Source organism: Acipenser ruthenus, chromosome 2 (genome assembly GCF_902713425.1).
Source record: "Acipenser ruthenus chromosome 2, fAciRut3.2 maternal haplotype, whole genome shotgun sequence".
In the NCBI taxonomy this organism is placed as follows: Eukaryota; Metazoa; Chordata; class Actinopteri; order Acipenseriformes; family Acipenseridae; genus Acipenser; species Acipenser ruthenus.
Genome location: NC_081190.1, coordinates 2,866,682 through 2,889,289, shown reverse-complemented (window position 1 = coordinate 2,889,289; position 22,608 = coordinate 2,866,682). Strand labels below are relative to the sequence as shown.

Here is a 22,608-nt window from a genome sequence, read left to right as displayed (position 1 = left end):
TCAGTTTTATCCTGAAATGTTATCAAAGCAAGACATAGTTCCTCTAAATCAATTGCTTAACTGTTTCATATTCTAAACCACAAAAAAGCAATTGATGAGCCTTTACAGCTTACCGTTTTAAACTATTTCCACTTTAAATCATAAATCATGTGCAGGAAATCCACAGTTCCCGTGCATAGAACATACATCACTTTTTTTCTGTTTAATAATAGTTACCGAGTACAATCTTGGTTTCTGTGAGTTATAATACGTTAATACATCTTGTGTAGGGTCTCTTAATATAATAGAGATCATTGAACAGCCAGGACCGCTCTGCTTCACTTTGCCATCCTCTCGCCCAAACTGCATGAGATCTCTCATACGCCCCACACAATCTATTCACTTACACATATTAAAAGGGTTAAATATTCCAGGCAAAAGCTGAACATTTTGTTTCGTATATATATATATATTTTTTAATGATTCATTTGTAATACCAATAATTAATACACGGTTACACGCAATACCAACACCAGAGCACTTCACCAGGAACTTCACTGTCACTGTCTGCAAGATCAGTGCTTTACTCTGTATTGAATGTGATATCATAATCAAACTGGACAAAACTATCGGAATAAAACTTGGAGAAGTTTTACAAAACAATTGATAGGTATAACCAGGGTTCCCTGTATGTCTGTCATTTAAAAAATTATCATTATGCAATTAAAGAAACAGACCACATTGCAGGAATAGCTGTACATTGATTGGTTCCTGACTGCTTTGCTGCACAGAAGAGTCAATAGCAGCCAAGGTATGTTTGCAAGGGTCAAGCTTGGTCATACTAACCAAAAATAGGAGTTAATTATAAAGACTGGTGTAAATATAGCTCCTATTGCTTTTAAAATACATGTACCGCCTTGTGAAAATGAACAGATTTTTATCATTGATCCTAAAATTAAAAAATCAAGTAAAAAGTATGTTATAGGTTTTAATTATATTTTTAAGCCAATAATTTTGTTAAAAATCTTTTTTCATTTACATTTTTTTTACAGTTTCACCCACTCAGCTCGACACCATGCATGTACCCCCCCCACACTACCTAAATCATGTGCAACTCACTTAATTCAGTCACGTTTTCAATGACTTATTACAGTAGGTGGTGTGAATAGGGGATTGGACTACCAAACATTACCTTAGGTAAGGTAGTCCATTCATTTGGGTCTTTAACCTTGATCACCTCAATTTCTATGGCCAGAATTGTCGCTTGTATTTTGTTAATAAGAGTTTTATAATTAGTAATCAGTTAATAACGTAATTGTTCTTTCGATCAGTTTAATTGAATCCCTTAATTGTTTATACAGAAATCTGGGAGATAACATACAAGACTGAACTGCAAGCGAGTAGGGTGTGTAAAATCTGCCGTGGATTTGTTAAGGCCCTGTTCATGACGACACGGTAAGTCGGATACACCACTGTGCAAAGCAAGGAGGTTAAGGCAAGGATCCTTGCAAACATGGTGAACAGGCTTCTGTGTCCAGCAAGGCAATTGGACAACACCAACACAGAATCATGTAATTGCAATCCCATTAAATAATAACACGATAAAAGGATCTATCCGTTCCATTGTACAGCTGGTATCAATTGGATAAACAAGTGAATGTGCTTCAGGGCTTTCCTTCATTGAGCTGCTGCCTGTTTCTGAAGGGTGCTGGAACCCAGGGCATTGGTGGTAAGTTGTCCAAAGGTGTGACCGTACTGGTACTTGTATCCTGCAGTGACAACAAGAATGGGATTAGTGAGGAGACAGCTGCTGTGGTGTCATTGTGTAGATAAACTTCCTACATTTTCAATATTGTTTTGTAGAAACTAAATCTGCTCAGATTTATAATCCCCCACTGAGGGTATACAGTATTGGAGGTGCCTGTATGTCGGTCACATTTCATAGATTCTTCATCTATCTGAGAAACAGTTATCCAATTGTGATGAAACTGGGGGTACCTGGGTGGGGCTGTATGGAGGCACCTGTCATTTTCAGCTTATATCCATATGGTGGTTTGTGCTTTCATGATACTGGTAGCTCTGATTATTTATTTTTGTGTTATTATTTACAGCCGTGTCTGGTGATGTACATTACTGACATACAGTACTTGTTACATGAGTAATCTAATTTGAGATTGAATAATTGAATTGGAGGTCTTTATGGTGTTGGCTTGCTGGATGAGACCAGTGCCATCGTGGATGTCTTCTTACCTGGTACGTGGCCGGTGTATTTGGGCAGGAGGCCCAGATTGGAGGGGTAAATCTGTGAGATGTAGGGCAAACAGTGGTCTTCCCTTGGCCGCCGCTGAAACGTGATTGGTCCTAACTCGCTCTGGTTTAACTCATTGGTGAAGTGAACCAGGGCGCGGTTCGTGAGGATGGGATAGCCACTGCCGATGAGGAAGCGAGCCTTGGGGACATACCCTGTAAAACCTGCATAGACAAGGTAAGGCTTAACACTTCCTCATACAGGATATCTGCAGCCCAATGCACCTCTTGGGGTTGACATGGGGAGAAAGAGAAGGCCAAACTCTGCTAACTAGAGGAGGCCATTCAGCTCGTTAAGGTTGTCCGCTTCGTAGTAGCTGATTGATCCGTTCCAGGTACAGTATAAAAACTTCTGGGTCTTGGGGTAAATAAATGGTGCAAACCTTGATATTGCAAATCACTACAGAAACTGTCAACATTGTCAACAAGTGCCCCCACCCCCTTCCCCAACTGCCTTACCTGAAATGAAGTACTTGTGGGGGCTTTCATTCTCCATGAAATACGGAGAGCCGTGCGGGTGCCACTCATTGGTGAAGCGATAGGGGGCAGCCTCCTTCACAATTGGAGCCAGAGGGGTGTTGTAGTGGGGGAGCTGGGAGGAAGGACATGACTAAGTTAGCTGTGCCCTGCTCCATTCTGCTGAGTTACAAGACTTTGTTTAAAAGTTTATTTTAAGAACAAGTGATACATGGCATATTTAGAGACATACACTCAGTAAAAGCTGTATTAATGGTTACCGGCTCTTCCCTTATAAAAGTTTACCATGGTATTTTTGCACTGTATTTTCAGTTTTACCATGCTTTTCATATGGTTATACTATGCATTTGCAATACTTTACCCTGGTTTTCCATGTTTATTAATATGTTTTACCATGTCTCGCTATTCTTTACAATGCTTACAATGTACCTATGCTTTACCATGCTTTCACTATGCTTTATTAGTCTTTGCTATGGTTTTACTATGGGAAACTTGTATAAGGGTTACCAGCCAGTAAACCCAAAGCTTAGAATCACAGAGGTACTGTCAATATGCAGCCCCTTTGGTGTGTTAATTCAGGATTAAATATAAGTACAATCACAACTACAGAACATAACCCTGCTGTAAATCTCAAGTAATTCCATGGAAATCACAACTGCTAAATATATATATATATATATATATATATTTTTTTTTTTTTTCTGACCTAAAATCACCTGCCAAAAGACACACTTCCATTTGTAGGCCAACAACAAGTTGTAAAGATATTAAAGCATATTTAACAGAGATTACTATTATGAACAGAAGTTTGTTTTGTTTGGAAATTGGAATAAGAAACTTTCTTAAAGAGCAAACCCAGTTTACTATCATTTTGTATGAGATATTTATTTACTTGCCCATCAATTTGCTATACATATAAACCTGTTTATACTTGACGAACCTTTGTCAGTTTTGTGTTTACACATTAAAAACCACGGCAGAATTCTACAACAGAACTTTTTTTTTTCACTAGTATGTTTAATAGTAGTTCCTGGCTGTGTAGGTTTTTGTGATTATTATAAGAAACATCATTTTGTACAGTTTAGCAGAAAGCCTCTTGACAGAACTGCAAACGATGACATCTCTAATACACACCCTACACACAGCTTAATAATGAATAGTTTCTGGAGTCTTCTGGAAAAACAGTACATTTACAAATCCAGCTCGGATCATTGGATGCCCCTTGGAATCGACAAGGCAGTCTGGCCAGAGTAGTGGTGTCTGTTCTAACGCCTGTGATCATGTTGGCTGTTAATCTGTCAGATGGCATTACTTTGTGCTCCTGCTTTGTGCCGCCCTTCGCCTTCCTGGCCTGCAGGGTGTGTGGTGACACCACCGTGTCAGCTCTGCGCTGCCGCTCCTTCTCAAAGTCCGCCAGGGCGTCCCGGCACGTCTCCGCGTATGTCTTAGAGAAGTAGTTCTGGCTTTTGGGAATGAACCCTATATTAAAAATACAAGACAATAAAACAAAGGATGTGTTGTTTTATTTCTTTATTTTTTAATTAAGGTCAGTTGATAGGACACAAGCTGATGTAACCTAATGCATAAAACGCCATGAAAATGTCCTAACTGTGAATGAACCAGATTTGTGAATTATTGAATTGTGAAGCACGAAAACAACCTTCCAAGACACTTGTCCCAACAAAGATAACTACTGTAGTTACCAGCTGGGACAGGATGGTCTAAACGAATCCCTAGATAGACGTCAAATCCCAGCTCAGCATAGACAACTTTAACATGATTACTTCTTTTTCATTATCAACATGCCTAACACTGCAATTATCAAACACAGTGAACCCTTGAAATTACTGTCCATTCAAATGGCCTGACATTTGTAGCTGCCTCTGTGTCATTCTCTCAGTTTATAAAAGGAAGAGCACCTGCAGTAGTTAGAGGTGAATGCAGTAAAAACACAGACCTGTGTATCCAGGTATCATCTTCTCTATCTCCGCCTGGCCCCCGTCACTGCGGCTCCTCCAGATCTCATTTTGAGGGCCTGTCTCCGGGTCAGCGGGTTGCACGCGGCTGGACTGCAGGATCAGCTTCTGTGAGCGGTTCACCTCGGGGCTGGTGAGGAGCCGGGCGGTCAGCTTGCCGTAGGTGTTCCCCACGGTGTACTTGATCTGGGGGCAGTACCCACCATACCTGCCAGGACAACACACCACCCTGCATCATGCTCCACTTCTGAAGGGTTTTCAAATATACAGTAACGAGGGAAACTACAATGGCTCACTAAAGACAGGGAGGAGGGGATGCTAGGTCAACAAGATCTCAAAGATCTCAGGATACATTTCAAACCCTTATGTCAAGATCATAAGACAGATTGTCTCCCATCTCACATAATGTAGTATTGTGTGTTGGTTTAAAGGCTGCTTCTTTCTCCCTATCCTTATGCTGTGTGGGTTGAGACATGGAGAGAGCACAGTATTGCCCACTAGTATTAGTCAGTTCTGAGAGCTGGGGACAATGATTGGAATCTGCCATGTGTCTCAAGAGAGTAAACTCAAATGGATGCATACGGCAGAGAATTCACGTTATTCACCTGAGATTAGTTAGGTTCTGCCAGTTAAAATACAGAATGATTCTCATGCCGCTTTACAAATGCCAAAAAAACTCAAATACAGCATTGAAACTGAGTGCAGCAAATTCGATTCAAATTCCACGTTCGAGTGGAGAACCAGTTCCCTGTGTTTGAGAGACAGTGCCTTGTGCTCTCCGCAGAACAGGGGCCATGTGTGGGAGAACAATGTTGCACTTTGATATCAGTATGATATTAAAATCATTTGCAGTCAACAGTTTTTGTTTAAACAAGTTTTTAGCTGGAAAACTAAGTGGATGCAGACGATGAAAACCTTGGAACTCCTGTTTTGCGGTACTCGCTTGATGTTTTTACAAGTACTCTTTACCTGAAAATTGTACCTTAAAAAAAAGGAAACAAATAAACAAAAAAACAGGGATGGAAATAAAGAATCCTATTGCATAGCAGTTTCACCCATTACAGGTTTTAATACAAGCTTATTGGTAACAGTGTATAGGCAACACACTCAATTATATCTTATTAAACTTTTAGAACTAGGAACGGATAAAACCGCTATGCAAAACACATGCATAATAATTAAAACAAAATATAACCAGTCTGCACTAAAAGGCATGATTTTATTTGTTTTCTATCATGTTACAGTACTAACATTGTCTGGGTTACTTGGTTGTCACGGGCAACGGCTAAACTAACGCCGAGTTGTCCTTACAAGCGCTGTTCCACGAGGTTGAAACAAACAAAGACGCGTTAATTATACATACAATCGACTCGCGTTTTAAAAGGACGGAAAATTAATTCTAGCAACGAATAATAATAATAATAATAATAATAATAATAATAATAATAATAATAATAATAATAATAATAATAATAGCAGCAACAACAATGTGCACTGCTTTAAAAGTTAATAAACTAGCAGACTTGTATACCTGGATTCAATTTTACATTTATGCTATCGTTTTTTTCTGTATGTACTGTATACATAAAAGTTTATAATGCCGTTCCCCTCAAACATTAAATAAATAAGCAAATAAGCATACACTCGACTTACCCCGGAATGTAATGAGGGTCTGGAGTCATTAACACAGTGCTAATCTTGGGAGGGAATTCGTTCTCCATCCTGACTCTGAAGTCTATTTATCTCGAGTCATATAATTCTCGGTAGTTCATGAGACCTGGGTTCTGGTTCTCGCCGCCTCGTCAAACCTCAGGGAGCGTTGACGATATCGACAGACAAATGTCAAGCATATTCCTGAGGTGTGTGTTTGTAGATGGTTGCTAGTTGTGACTCCCTGGAGCCAGGGAGAGGAGAGCGCGGTGGGAGTGGTTGAGTGTTTGAACTGGTGCGCTCGTTCACCACATAACCCGCAATAAATAAATAAATAAATAAACAAACGGGATAATACTAGTAGTGACGTAAAGTTCATTATATTTCAAGCAAAAGTTTATGTGGGGTAGTAAAATACAACATTAACATACCTGTACCAAGTAAATAGTAAACGTTGTCGAATGCTACATTATTATTATTTATTTCTTAGCAGACGCCCTTATCCAGGGCGACTTACAATTGTTACAAGATATCACATTATACATTATTTCACATACAATTACCCATTTATACAGTTGGGTTTTTACTGGAGCAAGCTAGGTAAAGTACCTTGCTCAAGGGTACAACAGCAGTATCCACCACTGGGGATTGAACCCACAACCCTCTGGTCAAGAGTCCAGAGCCCTAACCACTACTCCACACTGCTCCCCTATTATTATGGGTCTACCATAATATGGACAACATTAAAACCCTGAAAAAAAATCTATTCAAGTTTCATACCTATCAAACTTTATTTACACAAAAGAATCAACAACAAAACATTTTTATATAACTTAAAGCTAGTGAAAGGGTCCTATATCACAATACCTCACACATGTACAGTATGCTTCATAAAACAATCCAAAGGTTGCATCTAAACAGGATGGCTCATTGCTGTAATTGCTCCACTTTTGATTTGATTGTTTTTAATGGTCTCCAGTCTCTGTGAATGACTGTTGCCAAGGCCCTAGATTCACAGAACACACTTCAAGTGAAGCTGCTTCTGATTGCAATGTTCAAAAAATGCAATAATGCTACTGTATCACCTATATAATTAAACGCATACTTGACACACATCTCTGAAACTGTGCAATTAAGTATACACCTTCATATTTCTTTTTCTTAGTTTTGTTTTTGTTTTTACTTATTTTTCTGCCTGGTTCTTATTTCAGTTTCTCAAATGCTGTTTTTTGTTTTCAATGCTGTGTTAAGGTGCTTTCACCGCAGTTCAGGAGCTGACCTTCAGCTCTAGTTGCTGCCATGGATACATAGACTAGAGGAGCCAAAGTGTCCTTCAAGAAGGAAGAGCCATCTCAGGATCTGCCACCTTTCATGAAGTGTTACTGGCAATACACCAGAGATCACTTAATGGTGCTGGTGCTCACGAATATAAAGACATCGATCTAGCCTACATTGCATATGTCTAGATGGCAGCCAAAGCTCAGGAACAGCTCCTGAATGCAGGTGAAATCACTTTAAACACAGACATATCAAAAATAAAAAAACACACACAATGCTTGGGTAACTGCAATAAGAACCACTAAGAATGATTGCAAACATAGCTATTTACTATGTACTTACCCGACTGGTAATTGCAACTCAATAACAGTTGATCAGTTGTGTAACACTGTCTCACAGAGTCTGCATTGAAAGCATGAATACTGTTTGTCAATCTGCTGAGCCCAGTGTACTGTAGTATGTTCTGTAGTTATTTAGACTGGTGAGTCACTTTGTAAATGATAGTAGGGTGTATGGAATACCACCTTTGTTCTACTTGTATTTCTTAAATGATGGGTTTCCCACCAGGGTCAGAGTGTCACAGGTTAATGATTACACTCTGGTTAGATAATGATTCTGAGAGCTCTATTGAGACCATAGAGGTGCTTTAAATGTCACCAGGATGACTGGAAGAGATAAATGATGTAGAATCGAAACTGCAAGACGAATACATTTGTTAAGATAACCCTGGTATTTCACGACCATACCTAGTTGCTTTTTAAGTCTCTTGTTGTATGAAAAATCTCATAAAATTAAAACTAATGGAGAACACCCAGCATGCCCTTGGAATAAGCTGGTCTACATGTTTATCAGAGACAGTTTAACAGAGACAGCAACAGCAGCAGCAGCTGCAGCTGCAGCACAGCCCAAGGTTAGTGGTAATTGTGGTCTGTGAAACCAGCCGGAAGTGTATATTTTCTACTGGGGTGTACAGTTGTACAGACACTGTCAGTCTGAAAAAACAAAAGTACTGGAAGGTAGGGGGCATCTTTTAACAGCCTTCATTGTTGGAGATTCACACCATGTCTGCATTTTGATCCCCTCAGACAGTCCCTGTAATGTTTTTATTTTCTTAATCGTTGGTTTGGCAGATGATCAGAGAAGAGCAAGATGAATAGTAATTAAATACTCATTAATTCACAGCGACTCACAACTGGCTCTAATGATTGCAATATCTCACTTTGGCTCCAGCTTTCGTAGACAAGTGTGTTGCTTCGAGGTAACTCAGGTTCACAGGGCTGTGTCTAAATATTAAAAGGCAAAATGACATCCTTTTAAGATATTGTACCCCTCCTCCCCCCTCTGCTACACACACGCACGCACGCACGCACACACATGCATGCACAAACAGACAGGCGCACGCCCGCACAGACAGACACAAAGACGCACACGCGCACTCACACACACACACACACACACAGACACACACGCACACAGAGACACACACGCACAAAGAGACACACACACACACCTAATGTCGCCTTTTGTTGAAGGCAGGGGATTGAGGCCTTGAATGCAACATTCAAGTCCACCCCATGTATGATCAGTTGAATTGCGATCTGGGGATTGTGCAGACCGTGGAATATGACTGACCCAGAGACAAGACTAGCATGGTGGAAGGTTGCATTATCACATTTGGAATACTTCATAATGTTTGGAGCTATGTTAATATCATTTATATAAAAGAAAAGTGGAAAGTGAGGGTGGATTGTTCTTCATTCATTTTTTTTATTTGATAAATTCTTTATCTTTTGAAAACTGCATGAATTTTGAGGTTTAATGTAGTGCCCCTCCTTGTGGCTAAAGTTCATTCCATTCCATTCCAGACCTTTCTCCAATCAGACCTGTGCAAAGCCTGTTCCTATCAGGTCTTTGCCTGTTTGATTGAACCCAGGTGTTCATTTAGTACCTGCTTGTAACAAGGTGCATGGTAGGAATGGACTGAAAGAGCCACACGTGATAACAGTTCTCCACGGGAAATATAGATCACAGTGTAATAAAGCATAGTGAAAGCATGGTAAGGAGATAGGTATAGGTATCACTTCAACACTGAAACCTCTTCTATTCCATGATCGTTCTCCAGATGGTGCTGTTTGTCTGAGAATCCATGCTTTCTTACAAATCAAACATCATGCAGTCTCTTTAGTCAGCTTCATGAAAAACCACATTGTTGACAGATCTAATCACCAAGCTGTTACTCAGAGCTGTCAGATCTGAAATTGAAGTATTTTTTATAACCATCAGAGAGGGAGCACAGAAGAGCTGCATGCAGGGCCGGCGCTAGGGGAGTGCAGGGGATTCTAGTGGGCTCTGTATCAAAAGTGATGGGACAGGAGATAAGTGCAATGTAGAAAATCTGTCCATCATGGTAAGATGTGTTACTGATTCAATACCTGAGGAGCATCTGATTGGCTTGCTTGAACTGCATCAGTTGGATGCAGAATACATTACAACTCAAACACTTCAACACCTCTCTGAAGCAGGTTTTAATGCTGACAGCATCATCAGCCAGTGCTACGATGGAGCATCAGTGATGAGTGGGGTTAATGGAGGTGTGCAGGCTTTACTGCAAAGAAAACTAGGAAGGCGCATACCATACACACATTGATACAACCATCAGCTGCACTTAGTACTAGTGCATGCAATTCAAAGTGAACCATGTGCAAAGAGATTGTTTGATCTTTGTAGTTCTCTGTATGCATTCTTTCATCAGCACTACATTACTTAAAAGTACAATGGCCCTTCACTAAAGAGATTGCTAGAAATTCACTGGACAAGTTATGCTGAAGTGACCAAATGTGTAATAATATAATCAGGATCTTATTCTTGATATACTGTCAGAAGTCTCAGCGGATAATATTGCTTCCATAGACTCATGTACAGAAGCATCCAGACTTTTTTCTCAGCTAAAGAGACAGAGCTGCTTTGTTCTTGGAAAGTTCCCAGTCCATATTCTTGGTATTTTAAAGCCAGTCAGTGCTGTTCTTCAGTCACAATCTGTTGATCTGTGATGTGCTGGTGAGATGATAAGAGCATCTGTAGATGCATTAAAAAATATCTGTGAAGATGAAGATTTCTGGAATGAGCACTGTAGTGTAGCTGTACTACAAAGAGACAGGGAACCATGAGTAAGCAGCTAGCTGATTATGTTGTGTTTTCAACACTAGGACATTCAGACTCTGCAAGTACTGCTAAATCTGACTGCAGTCTGACATTAAAGAGACCTATGTTAAACATTCTAGATATAGCAGTTTCAGAGATGGAACACAGATAGTCTCAGAAGAATCTGGATTTAATGAAGTCTTTGTCTTGCCTTGTACTCCACTCGGGTACATGTCTTGATGCTACCATGCTAGAGCCTCTTCAGATGATAGCTGCTGTTGACAAAAATGACATGGCCAATGACATTGTTGTAACTAAACAAAGATGCAGACTGGGCTGCTGTCTGCAAATGTCTGCATGGATATGCAGATGCATTTCCTTTGCTGCATAAGGAATTGTCTATAAGCCTATATTAAAATTACTATGTTTAAAAGTATGTGTCTAAATGGTGGCCCCTCTAAGAGGTCTACTGCCCACCCCCCCACCATCCTAAAGGAGTTGGAGCCGGGCCTGGCTGCATGCTGCATAACGGACAGTGTTTCAGAGAGGGAGCACAGAAGAGCTGCATGCTGCATAACAGACAGTGTTTCAGAGAGGAAGCACAGAAGAGCTGCATGCTGCATAACAGACAGTGTTTCAGAGAGGAAGCACAGAAGAGCTGCATGCTGCATAACGGACAGTGTTTCAGAGAGGAAACACAGAAGAGCTGCTTGCTGCATAACAGACAGTGTTTCAGAGAAGGTGCCCTGAGAGCTGCATGCTGCATAACAGACAGTGTTTCAGAGAGGGTGCACTGAGAGCTGCATGCTGCATAACGGACAGTGTTTCAGAGAGGGTGCACTGAGAGCTGCATGCTGCATAACAGACAGTGTTTCAGAGAGGGAGCACAGAAGAGCTGCATGCTGCATAACAGACAGTGTTTCAGAGAAGGTGCCCTGAGAGCTGCATGCTGCATAACAGACAGTGTTTCAGAGAGGGTGCCCTGAGAGCTGCATGCTGCTTAATGGACAGTGTTTCAGAGAGGGTGCACTGAGAGCTGCATGCTGCTTAACGGACAGTGTTTCAGAGAGGGTGCACTGAGGAGCTGCATGCTGCATATCGGACAGCGTTGTATGTTGTTTGCTATGATTCTGAGCGGTTCTGGGTTATGTTGCTCCAATATTGAGTTATTACCATTTTTCTCAATAGGGTATATGGCCCTACTACTGACAGTACGTTTATGTGATTGAACAATGATACTGTAAAGAATCTCCTCCTAGCAGCCGATCAGCATATGACACGCACTCACCTCTTGACTACAGAGCTCGCTCTTCAATTGAATGGGAAGACGTTCGTGGTTTGCGTCCGTCCCTTACCTTTCCATTCAATTCAGTGGGTTGAGATGCCAACAGTGCGTTTGTAACCATATCCTGAATAATACAGGGGTTGGATATATTAGAAGGGGACTTTTCATTGTCATCAATAGGAGCAAATCGTGTTTGTAAAAAAGCCTTAGTTGTGAGGCGGTCTATTGATAAAATGCCTCTTGATATCTGTGTTTTTTATTTTTTATAAGGGGAAGCCCCCTTCCACAAGGACACTCAGAAACCACTCTCTTTGTTCTTGGATATATTTCAATTCTTTGGCATTTGGTTTCCAGTAATAACACTAATAAAACCTAATGAACTGCAAACCTTGACCTCCTTTTGAGGGTTAGTACAAGCGCTGTAGCTGCGCCTGACCCTTCTTTTGCTCAAATCGTGATCTTCTTCCCATAAAGGATTTGCTGGTGGAAAGTCCCGCACTGTGCAGTCGGGAAGCAGTTTGTGAACAAACAGTGTGTACTTGACAGCTAATAGAAACCACATGTAAACCTCGACACTACTTTAACAGTCAGCACCACGCAAGTTCAGGCAAATACAATCCCTTTCTTCATGTTTTTAATTCATATCCATGGGAAAATATTTAGCCCAGTAGACAATAGACCAGATTTGTCTTCGTCACAGATGTTTAAAAGTGTCTAATTCAGCTTTAGTCATTGCACTTGCAGTCAGATTTTTCAGAAAGCTATTACTCATCACATTTACAGTGGTTCTCAAAAGTATTCACCCCCCTTGGACTTTTCCACATTTTATTGTGTTACAACATGGAATAAAATGGATTTAATTAGGAGTTTTTGCCACTGATCAACACAAAAAAGTCCATAATGTCAAAGTGAAAAATAAAATCTACAAATTGTTCTAAATTAATTACAAATACAAAACAGAAAATAATTGATTGCATAAGTATTCACCCCCTTGAGTCAATATTTGGTAGAGGCACCTCTGGCAGCAATTACAGCCATGAGTCTATTTGGATAAGTCTCTACCAGCTTTGTACATCTGGACACTGCAATTTTTGCCCATTCTTCTTTGCAAAATTGCTCAAGCTCTGTCAAGTTGGATGGGGACCTTTGGTGAACAGCAATTTTCTACTCTTTCCACATATTCGCAATTGGATTGAGGTCCGGGCTTTGACTGGGCCACTCCAGGACATTGACCTTTTTGTTTTTAAGCCACTCCAGTGTGGCTTTGGCCTTATGTTTGGGGTCATTGTCCTGCTGGAAGATGAATCTTCTCCCAAGTCCCAGGTCTCTTGCAGACTTCAACAGGTTTTCCTCCAGGATTTCTCTGTACTTTGCTGCATCCATTTTGCCTTCTATCTTCACAAGCTTTCCAGGCCCTGACGCAGAGAAGCATCCCCATAGCATGATGCTGCCATCACCATGCTTCACGGTAGGGATGGTGTTCTCAGGATGATGTGCGGTGTTAGGCTTGCGCCAAACATTGCGCTTAGCGTTGAGGCCAAAAAACTCTATTTTGGTCTCATCAGACCATAGAATCTTCTTCCACTTGGTCTCAGAGTCTCCCACATGCCTTCTGGCAAACTTTTTTGATGTGAGTTTTTTTCAACAATGGCTTTCTTTTTGCCACTCTCCCATAAAGGCCAGTTTTGTGAAGCACCCAGGCTATTGTTGCCGTATGCACAGTGTCTCCCAGCTCAGCCGTGGAAGACTGTAACTCCTTTAGAGTTGCCATAGGCCTCTTGGTGGCCTCCCTGACTAGTGCCCTTCTCGTCCGGATACTCAGTTTTTGAGGACGGCCTGTTCTAGACAGATTCACAGTTGTGCCATATTCTCTCCATTTCTTAATAATGGACTTTACTGTGCTCCGGGGGATATTCAATGCCTTGGAAATGTTCTTATATCCTACCCCTGATTGGTGCTTTTGAAGAACCTTATTCCGGATTTGCTTTGAATGTTCCTTCGTCTTCATGATGTAGTTTTTGTTAGGAAATGTACTAACCAACTGTGGGACCTCCCAGAGACAGGTGTATTTAACCTGAAATCATGTGAAACACCTTAATTGCACACAGGTGGACTCCATTCAACTAATTATGTGACTTCTAAAGACAATTGGTTGCACCAGAGCTTATTTAGGTGTGTCATAGCAAAAGGGGTGAATATTTATGCAATCAATTATTTTCTGTTTTATATTTGTAATTAATTTAGAACAATTTGTAGATTTTATTTTTCACTTTGACATTATGGGCTTTTTTTGTGTTGATCAGTGGCAAAAACTCCTAATTAAATCCATTTTGATTCCATGTTGTAACACAATAAAATGTGGAAAAGTCCAAGGGGGGTGAATACTTTTGAGAGCCACTGTACAGAATGAAGATATTCGAAGGAGTTTGAACCACATTTTTTGTTCGCTTGATTAATCTTTGGAATTGTCAGCTCTTTCTATAATGTCCTGGCTGTTCTGTAGAAATCTATAGGAATGTTTTATTATAATAATAATAATAATAATAATAATAATAATAATAATAATAATAATAATAATAATAATAATAATGCTTTCTATTTCTGGTCTTGATGAATATTCATTAAAGTACAGCATTTTGTAAGATTGACTGCACACCCAGAGAAAAATGTAGTTTAGCCCTTTTCTTAAACTAGTGCTTAGAAAGACTTTTGTGGCCTTATTTTAGAGCCCTGATTCTAACATTAAGCTTCCAGATACATGCAATGCAAAGTGTCTCTAATGTGCCGTAGCTTCCAGTCTAGGCAGCATAGGCAAAATGGCAGTACCCCATCCCTGAGCAACACTGTACATTTCAACTTGCCGTGACTTAAGTAACTAATATTAAAGCAACAAAAACTAAAAAACATATTAATAAAAGTATAAATAAAATGCCAGTAGCACTCTTATTAGCATCTAATTATTAGCAAAGACTTTACAAGCAATTAAAACTTGCACCGTAGTTGCCATTTATTCGTATTACTCTTTCTGCAGTACATGCACGCAGCACACAAGTCTGTGAGTTTATGTTATTTTCTGTCTCATGCTCTTATATTGGGTAGCTTTAACAACTGAAGCCATGCCGTGATTCTAGGTCAAGGCTTTACTCTCCCTTCACTACCAGCATTGGTTAAACTAGTGCTAATACAGTGCCTGCCTACTCTCAAAGTGTCCTGACGTTCTCTCTCCCCTCCTCCTTTGCAGCGGGACCTCCTTTTCGGGGGGGTTGATGTTCTGTCACCTCCTGTTGGTTGACCCATGACAGCATCAGTCTCTCGCCTCAATTGAGGGTGGATCCCGGCGGCCCGGAAGGCGAGATCCTGGGCCAGAACTGTCTAGATCCCTCCCCCAGTCCAAACTGTCAATCACCCCTACATGCAGCCCACCATACCTGAGTGTTGCTTCTCCCTTTGAATAGCCTGAGTGGGAGATTGTTAGATGGGTGGTGAGTAGGACCGGGTTAGGGTGGTGTTAGAGAGAGGGCAGAGTGGAGAGGGGAGAGTGCTCAACCTGGAGCTTCAGAACAGATGCCCTGGTTCACTTCAATAATGCACGTAGGGTTCTGGTCAATTTAATTTAGTGATGCATCTAACTAAATACTGCCACTGAGAGGATATACATTTGCATTCCATGGTTATGAAAACCAAACATCCAACGGTGCAGGTGTGCTCCTCTCTAGTGCGTTTCTGTCTGTAAAACTATTGAAAACAGATTTTTTGTGATTCAATCTAATCGAAATATTATTATTATTTATTTCTTAGCAGACGCCCTTATCCAGGGCGACTTACAATTGTTACAAGATATCACATTATACATTATTTCACATTATACAGATATCACATTATTTTTACATACAATTACCCATTTATACAGTTGGGTTTTTACTGGAGCAATCTAGGTAAAGTACCTTGCTCAAGGGTACAACAGCAGTGTCCTCCACTGGGAATTGAACCCACAACCCTCCGGTCAAGAGTCCAGAGCCCTAACCACTACACCACACTGCTGCCCTAGACCCTCGGTTATCATAGTCTTCCATAGTAAAAGCATAGCAAAGTGCAATAAAGCATAGCGAAAGCATCATACAGCATAGGTAAGCATTGTAAAGAATCGCAAGGTATTGTAAAGCATATTAATAAACATGGAAAACTAGGGTAAACTATGCATAGTATAACCATGGAAAAACATGTGGAAAAACTGCAAAAATACGGTGGTAAACTGTTATAAGGGCTGTGATTTGTAATAAAGTTCTTACTGCCCCACATTAAAACCCCATGAGTTGGTAGGACTGGCAAGTTACCAATTGGTATTATTCTGCGCTTGCTCCGGTTAACCAAATGCATGATAAAAATCCAAATCAAAAGCCAGTTACATTTGTATGCCCTCAGGAGGCCTTTTTCATAGAACATAGCAGCATGCTCATATAGGCATTGTCTATCAGAATCTCATTTCTTACTGAAATACTGATTTCATGATTACATTATTTTAATCTATGGACCAGCATCTCATAAAATTACAAAGTTAGAAATTTTGGAAAAGAAGCAAATGTTGATGCTCACACTTCTGGCAATTGCGTAAGACGCGTATGCACAAGTGAGAGACTTTTCCTGGAAGAGAAAGATGTTTATGATTGGTCCAGCTGTAAAGATTCCTTTAATAATGTACTCCCAAGTGTGCTGTACATAATAAAGCTGTAATCCCATCAATCGGTTTCTAGAGATATATAACTCATGAGAGCACAGGTGTCACCAGGAATCCAAGATGGAATTTCAGCCTGATACTGTATCTCCAGTATGTATGAAAGGTAGATCACAAATGTGATGCAAGCACACTGTGCAGTTAATGAGTGACATATCTACATTGTATACTACTTTATATGAGGGCTCATGTTGAAGTAAAATATCTTTTTTAAAACTATGTTTTCAGACACAATAAACTGATGATATGATAAGGAAATGGGAACCCAAACTTTACAGGATAATTACGGAACAATTAGTCTGCTTGTCTGTTGATAACGCTGACCTTTGTACCTGACTGAGTTATATAAAGACACTTCTCCCCACTCTCGAAAAGAAACGTTTTCTAAATTCTTTTCACAATCTTTTCAATCGCTTGGTAATACTGTCACAGTTTAAATGTGCTTTCACTAATAGTGTCGAACAGTTGGTCACGCTGTATTGTAGAACTTTCGTAAAGCTACATATTTAAAATGAATGATCCATAGACTCGACACTATAAAATTATAGAACATGTTTAGGGCTATATTATCAAAGCTCTTCACTCCAATTCATCATTTTACCAATAAAGCTTCAAATCCAGAAACAAACAATCAATAGGTTTTATTGAGTGGCTTGCAAGTTAAGTTGTTTCTTATTTGCTTTAGAATAGCATTTGGCGTTTGGAGTAAATAGCCTATAAATCTCACCCATTTACTTCCATATGGGCAGGATTAGCTTTCATGTAGAATACAGAGAGTACGTTGAAGTGGGCAGCTTCCAAAGGCAGAGGGGAGATTGACAGGGCGAGATAGAAACTCAATGTACAAGCAGAGACTGGGCATGAACTCTGTACCTGTGTTTGTCTTCTGTGATTAACTGGGGCAAGCTCTTTGAAGCAAGATTTCAACAAGCCTAGCCCTGCTTCACACAGTAAATATACTGAATACATAAAACAGAAACTCCAGTGGACTGCCCATTATCGAGAAAACGTCGACTAAAACAGTTCAAATTGTGATATGATAGCCTTAGTAATAAAAAAAAGGAAAATTGGCAGCTCTCAGCCTTGGAAACCTCCCAGTGGCTACAGCTGCAACTGGACTAACTGCCAGAGAGTTCACTTTCTTAACATACTGTACACAGGCAGAGGATCAGATGAGATGGGCTGCACAAAGGGGATTTCAATATAAAGTTCACTGGGGTGGGGTGGGGGAGGGTGGGGTACACTGTCTAGCCTCTTTATTAGGACTGGTCGTTTGATGTGCCCCTTAAAGCACTATAGAGCTGTGGGAGCAATATGATTGCAAACAGCCTACCAGAAGTGGAGGAAAAGGCATCTGAAAGAGGCATGAGAGTGGATGCAAGTACAGCAAGCCCCTACACGTGTCATCAGTGTAGCGTGGCAAATAAAGGGAAAGTGGTCAACAAGAGAGACAGCTGAGTTAGTGATGGACAGAGGGAACAGACAGTTTGAGAAGCTTGTCAAGTCTGAGATGTTAACCTCCATTCAGTCATTAATGCAGCTGGAGCAGCTCATTCAAACACCTCCAGTTGGCACACGCACTGACAATAAAATATATATTTCTTTAACTGACTGAACGGAAAACGACAGCAGGCTACTGTATATTAAAGAGTTCTGTATGTGGCTTCAAATGTCCTGTGCTATTTAATAGTGCTTGCAATCAGTCTGTGTGGTTCTGGGTTCTGTTCCAATATTGAGTTATTAATTATGTCATTTAAAGGCAGAACTTGGAATACTTCAGTATTGGAGTAACATCCAGAACCACTGAGAATGATTCCAAACACTATAAAATAGTAAGAGGAAAGTACTGTAATACAAGAGCCTGTGCTAGATAGAAAGAAATGTGTCTACAGTACTCTAGCAGCTTCATAGGAAGACCATAAGTGTATACTTGATTGATATAAACCACTGACAACCATTTCGGAAATGTATTGTTTACCCCAATGGAAAAACTAATAATGGCCTCCTACTTCTTGGCTTTCACCCAATGCCTCCTAAAGTTTGATGTGGGTTTGCAGGAGTGTCTTTGTGAATCCCCCTGGTGATGAGGGCACATCTTCCAGCACACTGCCTCAGGAACAACAGGGCTCATGCAAACCCTGGTAGGCACGTCTGAAACATCACAGGGCTCAATGAATTACATGTTTTTATTTACATTTGTTTAAACAGAGCAGTATGTAGAAGTAATTAAACTTTGATGATTGATTTAGACAAACCGACAACAGCAATGTATTGAAATTAATCACATTAAAAACAGTTAACAGCTTCTGGTCTTTAACAACGAAGATGGTTGGCTGTAACTAGTAAAAATCAGGGTGGAAGACAAATTATTCCATGGTTTTTGTATACACTATATACAATTACTTTTTAATTGATTTACAAATTTGTAATGAATCTCAGCCCATTGAATTGAATGGAAAGGCATTGCAAACCATACAGTTCAAAACTCAATGCCTCACCATTCAACTATAGAGCCAGCTCTGTATCGTTATATTAACTCATCAGCCGCTAGGAGGAGCCTGAACAACAAATACATTGAAGAGGAGCACCACTGGAGGCTAAACAACAAATCCATTGAAGAGGAGCAGCACTGGAGCCTGAGCTACAAATACATTGAAGAGGAGCACCACTGGAGCCTGAACAACAAATACATCGAAGAGGAGCAGCACTGGAGCCTAAACAACAAATACATTGAAGAGGAGCAGCACTGGAGCCTGAACTACAAATCCATTGAAGAGGAGCACCACTGGAGCCTGAACAACAAATACATTGAAGAGGAGCAGCACTGCAGCCTCAACAACAAATCCATTGAAGAGGAGCAGCACTGGAGCCTGAACAACAAATACATTGAAGAGGAGCAGCACTGGAGCCTAAACAACAAATACATTGAAGAGGAGCAGCACTGGAGCCTGAACAACAAATACATTGAAGAGGAGCCGCACTGGAGTCTAAACAACAAATACACTGAAGAGGAGCATCACTGGAGCCTAAACAACAAATACATTGAAGATAAGCATCACTGGAGCCTGATAACGAAAATACACTGAAGAGGAGCGGCACTGGAGCCTGAACTACAAATCCATTGAAGAGGAGCAGCACTGGAGCCTAAACAACAAATACATTGAAGAGGAGCAGCACTGGAGCCTGAGCTACAAATACATTGAAGAGGAGCACCACTGGAGCCTGAACAACAAATACATCGAAGAGGAGCAGCACTGGAGCCTGAACTACAAATCCATTGAAGAGGAGCACCACTGGAGCCTGAACAACAAATACATTGAAGAGGAGCAGCACTGCAGCCTCAACAACAAATCCATTGAAGAGGAGCAGCACTGGAGCCTGAACAACAAATACATTGAAGAGGAGCAGCACTGGAGCCTAAACAACAAATACATTGAAGAGGAGCAGCACTGGAGCCTGAACAACAAATACATTGAAGAGGAGCCGCACTGGAGTCTAAACAACAAATACACTGAAGAGGAGCATCACTGGAGCCTAAACAACAAATACATTGAAGATAAGCATCACTGGAGCCTGAACTACAAATACACTGAAGAGGAGCAGCACTGGAGCCTGAACTACAAATCCATTAAAGAGGAGCAGCACTGGAGCCTAAACAACAAATCCATTGAAGAGGAGCAGCACTGGAGCCTAAACAACAAATACATTGAAGATAAGCATCACTGGAGCCTGAACTACAAATCCATTGAAGAGGAGCAGCACTGGAGCCTAAACAACAAATCCATTGAAGAGGAGCAGCACTGGAGCCTAAACAACAAATCCATCGAAGAGGAGCAGCACTGGAGCCTAAACAACAAATCCATTGAAGAGGAGCAGCACTGGAGCCTAAACAACAAATACATTGAAGAGGAGCAGCACTGGAGCCTAAACAACAAATACATTGAAGAGGAGCAGCACTGGAGCCTAAACAACAAATACATTGAAGAGGAGCAGCACTGCAGCCTAAACAACAAATACATTGAAGAGGAGCAGCAGGAAATAAACAGGCTCCACTCAATGCAATGAAGACTGTGGCACAGGAAGAATGTTAAGCACTCTTTGCATTGATGAGACTAAGAGAATACTGTTTCACAACGGACTGCCAGGATAACTCGTGTCATTTACAGTTGTAGTCAAAAGTTTACATACCCCACAGGCTATTCCACAGCCGACCATGGACGGGAGCTCCAGGGGGTGGCACTCAATTGGCCGAGCGTCGTCCGGGGGGAGGGAGGGTTAGGTCGGCCAGGGTGTCCTCGGCTCACCGCGCACCAGCGACTCCTGTAGTCTGTCCGGGCGCCTACAGGCTTGCCTGTAAGCTGCCCAGAGCTGCGTTGTCCTCCGACGCTGTAGCCCTGAGGCGGCTGCATGGAGAGTCTGCAGAGTGTAAAGAAGCAGGTGGCTGACGGCACACACTTTGGAGGACAGCGTGTGTTCATCTTCACCCCTCCCGAGTCAGAGGTGGTAGCAGTGAGCTGAGCCTAAAAAATAATTGGGCATTTCAAATTGGGTAGAAAATAATAAAAAAAACTAATTGGCAATGACTAAATTTAAAAAAAAAAAAAAAAAAAAGTTTACATACCCCAATGGAAATGTATCATTTCTAGAAATTTCTCAAAAACAAAGAATTTTAGGAAAAATCTTTTGTAGCAAAAGTTTTGCTTTTGTGGATAAGGAAAAAAAGTTACAAGAAATAGATATACAATTATTTATTTCAAGATTTTTTTTGCAAAACCCCAAAAATGCAAATTCAAAAGTATTCATACCCTTTCATGCTATGATAGTATTGTCTACAAGGTGCTAGAAATTTCAATACGATAATGCTAGACAAAGAGAAGGAGATGTCATACCTTTTATTGGACTGACTAAATAATAATTAATCACAAGCTTTCGAGACCTCAAGGTCTTTTCTTCAGGTGAAAGTAGGAAAGAGAGATTGATCTAATGTAATTATTATAGATCTAATGTAAACATCAGTCTCTCTAAATTATTATTTAGTCAGTCCAATAAAAGATATGACATCTCCTTCTCTTTGTCTATCATCTATGAACTAATACGTCTACCATTTCATCTATCAACGAATATGGTAATTTAGAAACTAATTCTAGAAAACTCTAGAAAATGCTGGATTGTAGGTTAACATTCTTAGAGAGTATAAAAGGGTTAGGCATAGGATGATTTCTTTCATTACCAACAAGTCCATGGTAAAAAGTAAAGAGTTATCTGAAGGCAAAACATTATTTATTGTCATGAAGCTGGAGCAGGCTACCAGAAGATTTCCAAGCATTTGAGTATCCCAATTTCAACTATTGTTTCTATTATCAAGAAGTACAAGACTCGTGGTACTGTCACAATGCTCCCTTGGTCTGGAAGAAAGAAGGTTCTTTCACCAAGAACAAGTAGAAGAATTGTGAGGAAGATTAATAACAATCTGAGATTGACAGCCAAAGATATTCAAAGTGAATTGGCTGCAAGTGGGACTGGGGTTTCTGGTCAAAGGTTTTGTGGAGTGATGAAACAAAAATCGAGCTATTTGGTCACGCTGATAGTCAGTATGTTTGGAAAAAGTCTGGTGAGGTGCACAAAGAAAAGAACACCATACCTACTGTCAAGCTTGGAGGTGTCACTATCCTTCTATAGGGTTGTTTTTCCTCTAAAGGCACAGGAAGTTTAGTTCTAATACATGGTAAAATGGATTCCATAGCATACCAAAAGACACTGGACAACCATTTGAAACCCTCTAC

General features: G+C 40.5%; 1 protein-coding gene across 1 annotated transcript; it reads right to left on the bottom strand.

Annotated features, from left to right (window-relative positions):
* Nucleotides 1–956: 956 nt before the first annotated feature.
* LOC117973838 (protein FAM166B-like) lies at nt 957–6,678 on the bottom strand. The gene is made up of 6 exons (XM_034927175.2): nt 6,393–6,678; nt 4,721–4,947; nt 4,076–4,242; nt 2,746–2,878; nt 2,230–2,451; nt 957–1,748 (listed from the first exon to the last, which is right to left on the bottom strand). Exons 1-6 carry the CDS (start codon nt 6,458–6,460, stop codon nt 1,657–1,659), a joined length of 909 nt encoding a protein of 302 aa, XP_034783066.2. The 5' UTR covers nt 6,461–6,678; the 3' UTR covers nt 957–1,656.
* Nucleotides 6,679–22,608: the final 15,930 nt, after the last annotated feature.

What these genes read in the sequence shown, in the direction of transcription:
- LOC117973838 (XM_034927175.2), bottom strand. Translation starts at nt 6,460, where the DNA reads ATGGAGAACGAATTCCCTCCCAAGATTAGCACTGTGTTAATGACTCCA. An exon ending in GATGATACCTGGATACACAG is followed by an intron (nt 4,243 to 4,720) that starts GTCTGTGTTTTT and finishes TTTTTAATATAG; the next exon opens with GGTTCATTCCCAAAAGCCAG. An exon ending in CCACAAGTACTTCATTTCAG is followed by an intron (nt 2,452 to 2,745) that starts GTAAGGCAGTTG and finishes TTGTCTATGCAG; the next exon opens with GTTTTACAGGGTATGTCCCC.